Genomic DNA, 3625 nt, shown 5'->3' on the forward strand with positions numbered 1-3625 from the left:
TAAAACTAAAAGTAAATATCAGTCAATTATTATAATATATTTATTTTATAAATATTTATGTCCATGCTAATGCACGGAAAAATCACATAGTTTAGTGTTTATATGATTTGGAAAGCATAAAAATGCTTTTTCTTTATAATTTGGTGGAGAACCCAACCACCACTTATAAAACCTCATTCAAACAGTAGGCCCATTTTGAGGCCCCTCTTATAATAACAACATCATTCAGCATAAACCGCCTAATGGATTTAAATTTTGTAGGCCATAAAAGTTACGAAAAATTATCCAAATTAATTTGGAGTTCGGAGTCATCATCCACAAAAAAAAAAAGAACTTGCAGTGGCAGGCAAAAAATCTGAGAATATATATAAACGATATCAAATCTGAATCTATACTTGGCGCAGAAAATGCATATATACGACAAGTGAGCTAACAGATTTCACTAGAGAATGCTTCTGAAACTTATTTGTTAATTATGTAGACAGTCTTACCAAAGGAGTATCCGCAGATCCATAAACTAATTTAAAAGGGTGATGGGAATACAAATTCAAATCTCAAGAACGCTATTAAATCTTGATAAAGAGATTTTGAAATTACAAAATTAAGAAGAACAAAAACGCAGACGTTTTGAACATAAATATTCAGAAATCAGAACCAGAGACAATAGATTAGTCTCTAATAAGTAGAACAACAAAAGCTGTTCTTACATAATAAAAACAAGTGTGTGAGAAGAAGTTCAACAGAAATAACCTCAAATGGCTTTCTTATTTGGGCGTTTTTTCAAACTCTCAGTTCTAAATATAACAACCCAACAAAAATAAAAACACAAATCCAAAGGAAAAACTGTAGAAAAAAAGCCGAAATGTCAAAGTAAAAACCCTTAGAAATATATTGAAGGTGATGATTACGTCACAACCCAGAAACCATGAAAGACGATTCTCAGTACTTGTAGTCCTTGACGTGAAGGCTCTCTGCGGCTCCATCACCAAGCTTAGCATCACCTTTGTAAGTTCCAAGAGTGGCTTCAGAGTTAGCCTTGCACCTCACATACAAGGCCTCTTGAGCAGCCTTAACATTCTCCTCTTTACCTGCCCATGTCTTCAAAGTGCTCTGTTGCAACGCACGTCCGAACGAGAAAGACAACGACCACGGCTTCTTGGTCTTCAACTGGTTCATCGCGTTCAGGTTCTTGGTCGCCTCCTCCTCGCTCTGTCCTCCAGACAAGAACACGATAGCTGGAACAGCCGCTGGGACCGTTCTCTGAAGGGCGCGCACGGTGTGCTCAGCGATCACCTCCGGTGCAACCTTAGCACTGTCGGATCCTGGGGTAACCATGTTAGGCTTCAAGAGAGTTCCCTCGAGTAAAACATGGTGGTCGCTAAGAGCCTTGTAGCATGCCGCGAGGACACGCTCGGTCACAGCAGCACACTTGTGGATGTCATGGGAACCGTCGACTAGAATCTCAGGCTCGACGATGGGTACAAGACCGTTCTCCTGGCAGATAACAGCGTATCTAGCCAACCCGTAAGCGTTCTCGTGGATGGAAAGCTCTGATGGCTCGTTCTCGCCGATCTTGAGAACCGCACGCCACTTGGCGAAACGTGCACCAGCTTCGTAGTACTTCTTGCAACGCTCACCGAGGCCGTCAAGACCCTGAGTGGTGGTCTCGCCGTTGGTTCCGGCTAGCTCGACGGTACCCTTGTCGACTTTGATACCTGGGAGTACTCCTCCTTCCTTCAAGATGTCAACGAAAAGCTTGCCTGTATAATACAATAACATAACAATAAGAAACCTCCACAAACACATCAGACATGAAGAGAGTAATGAATTGGTTTCACATACCATCGGAGCTCTTTTGGTAAAGAGTTTCCTCGAAGAGGATGACACCGCTGAGGCAAGGGAGTGCACCAGGGGCGGTGAAGAGAAGCTCACGGAGAGCACGTCTGTTGGTCTCAACGTTCTCGACGTTGATGCTTGCAAGACGCTTTCCGATGGTTCCGGTGGACTCATCGGCGGCGAGAATACCCTTTCCGGGTGTGCCGATGTAGGCGGCGTTAGCGATCAACTCATCTGCAAAAGGGTTTTATAACATAAAACTCATAAATAATTACAAAAACTAACCGACATGAGAGACAAACGACATAGCACTTCAGATCGGTAATACAGTTGGTTAGATCAGACAAGACAGTTATGAACGAATGAATCAGATCTACGACATGAGGTTCAGTTCAACTCATGAATCCAGATCTAGGCAGTTAAACACGCGAACAAACACGTAAAAGACAGATCTAAGGCTTGTAAGAATCGAATATGCGTAACTACTACGTGACTAGCAGATTCGAGAGAGGAAGAGATAATTACCGGCGAATTTGCTGGTGAAGGCAGACATGGTTTTAGACGGAAAGATCGAGAAAGTGTAGAGAGAAGGGAGGATGAAGGTAGGTGTGGTGGACCAGACGAGGAAAGGGTTGTGTGTTTTATAGCTGCGGGGGTGAGAGTCTATTGGTTAGGTGAAATGGTAAATCAAGGGTTTAGATCTGTGACATGTTCTCCAAGAAATGGATTTTCAGCCGTTGGATCTCACGTGGTTTTAATTGGCAGTTTTGTGGCTAATTTCAATTCTACCCCTCATTTAATGTGTCATAGCGGAGTAGCTGAAGGGTAATATTGGTATCTAGCGTGTTGAGTACGGTAAAGCATGACTTCGGCCGCACACTCTCCTCCGGCTCAAACCTTCTAGGGGTTTATACTTTTGTTCGCGTAATATTAAAATCTCAGTAATTAAAGTTTTAAGATATTTTTATTTATCATAGTGAACACTTGGGGAAAGTTTGACTACGAAATTCTATAGAATATTCTAATTAAAAATATTTATTTCTAGAAAATGCGACTTTGATATCTCCGAACATAGAAAATTAAATCTGAGGTGTGTGAAGATAGAGACACATAACCGAAACAGCTGCGACCCTTCAAACCCATGAATCATCAAAAACTATCTCTCTTTTTGCCTTCTACCGACAATACCAGTGCAAATAACTTCGTGCTCTCTTTTTTTTTATACGCTTGGAAGTTTTAAAAGTGTCTTTTATGATCTTTAACGGGTTTCTTTTGTCTCTCTTTTGATATTGAAACGAGAATTTATAGAGCAAATCAATTTTCTTAGAACTATTAAAAAGCAATTAATTACAAAATTATAATTCGATTTATCCGATTGGTTTAAACGCAGCGGTTGCAGTTGCGGTTGCGGATGTGGGAGTTTGCGGATGTGGGAGTTTGCGGATGCGGGTGGTTGTGGTTTCAAGCGTTATTAAGCGTTTTGTATGACTGGTACTGTAAAAGCCGGAAAACCGGACTGACATAAACGATAGAATAAAAGCGATGTTAAGGAAATAAACGAATGTAAAAGAAGAATACAAGAACGATAAGAAATCGTATTCGCAAAGAGACATGGAGTCGAGATATGATCTCTTTCCTTAACTCAAAATATTCGCTCCGTTAGTGAGACGGGACTGTACGAATATAGAGTCCCATGATACAACCATGGCAGACGAATCACGCCTCACTCGTGATCGCCCTATCGAACTATAAACTCTACGAAACACTCTCTAGACTTACGTTGAGGGAT

General features: G+C 41.1%; 1 protein-coding gene across 1 annotated transcript; it reads right to left on the minus strand.

Moving 5' to 3' along the window:
* Positions 1–640: 640 nt before the first annotated feature.
* Positions 641–2500, minus strand: LOC106300510 (fructose-bisphosphate aldolase, cytoplasmic isozyme). The gene is made up of 3 exons (XM_013736665.1): positions 2362–2500; positions 1843–2070; positions 641–1760 (listed from the first exon to the last, which is right to left on the minus strand). Exons 1-3 carry the CDS (start codon positions 2387–2389, stop codon positions 940–942), a joined length of 1077 nt encoding a protein of 358 aa, XP_013592119.1. The 5' UTR covers positions 2390–2500; the 3' UTR covers positions 641–939.
* Between the last annotated feature and the right edge of the window lie 1125 nt (positions 2501–3625).

The sequence above is a fragment of the Brassica oleracea genome, chromosome C6, assembly GCF_000695525.1.
Source record: "Brassica oleracea var. oleracea cultivar TO1000 chromosome C6, BOL, whole genome shotgun sequence".
Taxonomy (NCBI): domain Eukaryota; kingdom Viridiplantae; phylum Streptophyta; class Magnoliopsida; order Brassicales; family Brassicaceae; genus Brassica; species Brassica oleracea.

Bases quoted from the DNA above. Each gene is read 5' to 3' on its own strand.
- LOC106300510 (XM_013736665.1), bottom strand. From the start codon at position 2,389: ATGTCTGCCTTCACCAGCAAATTCGCCG. The intron at 2,071-2,361 runs GTAATTATCTCT...ACCCTTTTGCAG, and splicing joins CTTCACCAGCAAATTCGCCG to ATGAGTTGATCGCTAACGCC. The intron at 1,761-1,842 runs GTATGTGAAACC...TGTATTATACAG, and splicing joins TTACCAAAAGAGCTCCGATG to GCAAGCTTTTCGTTGACATC.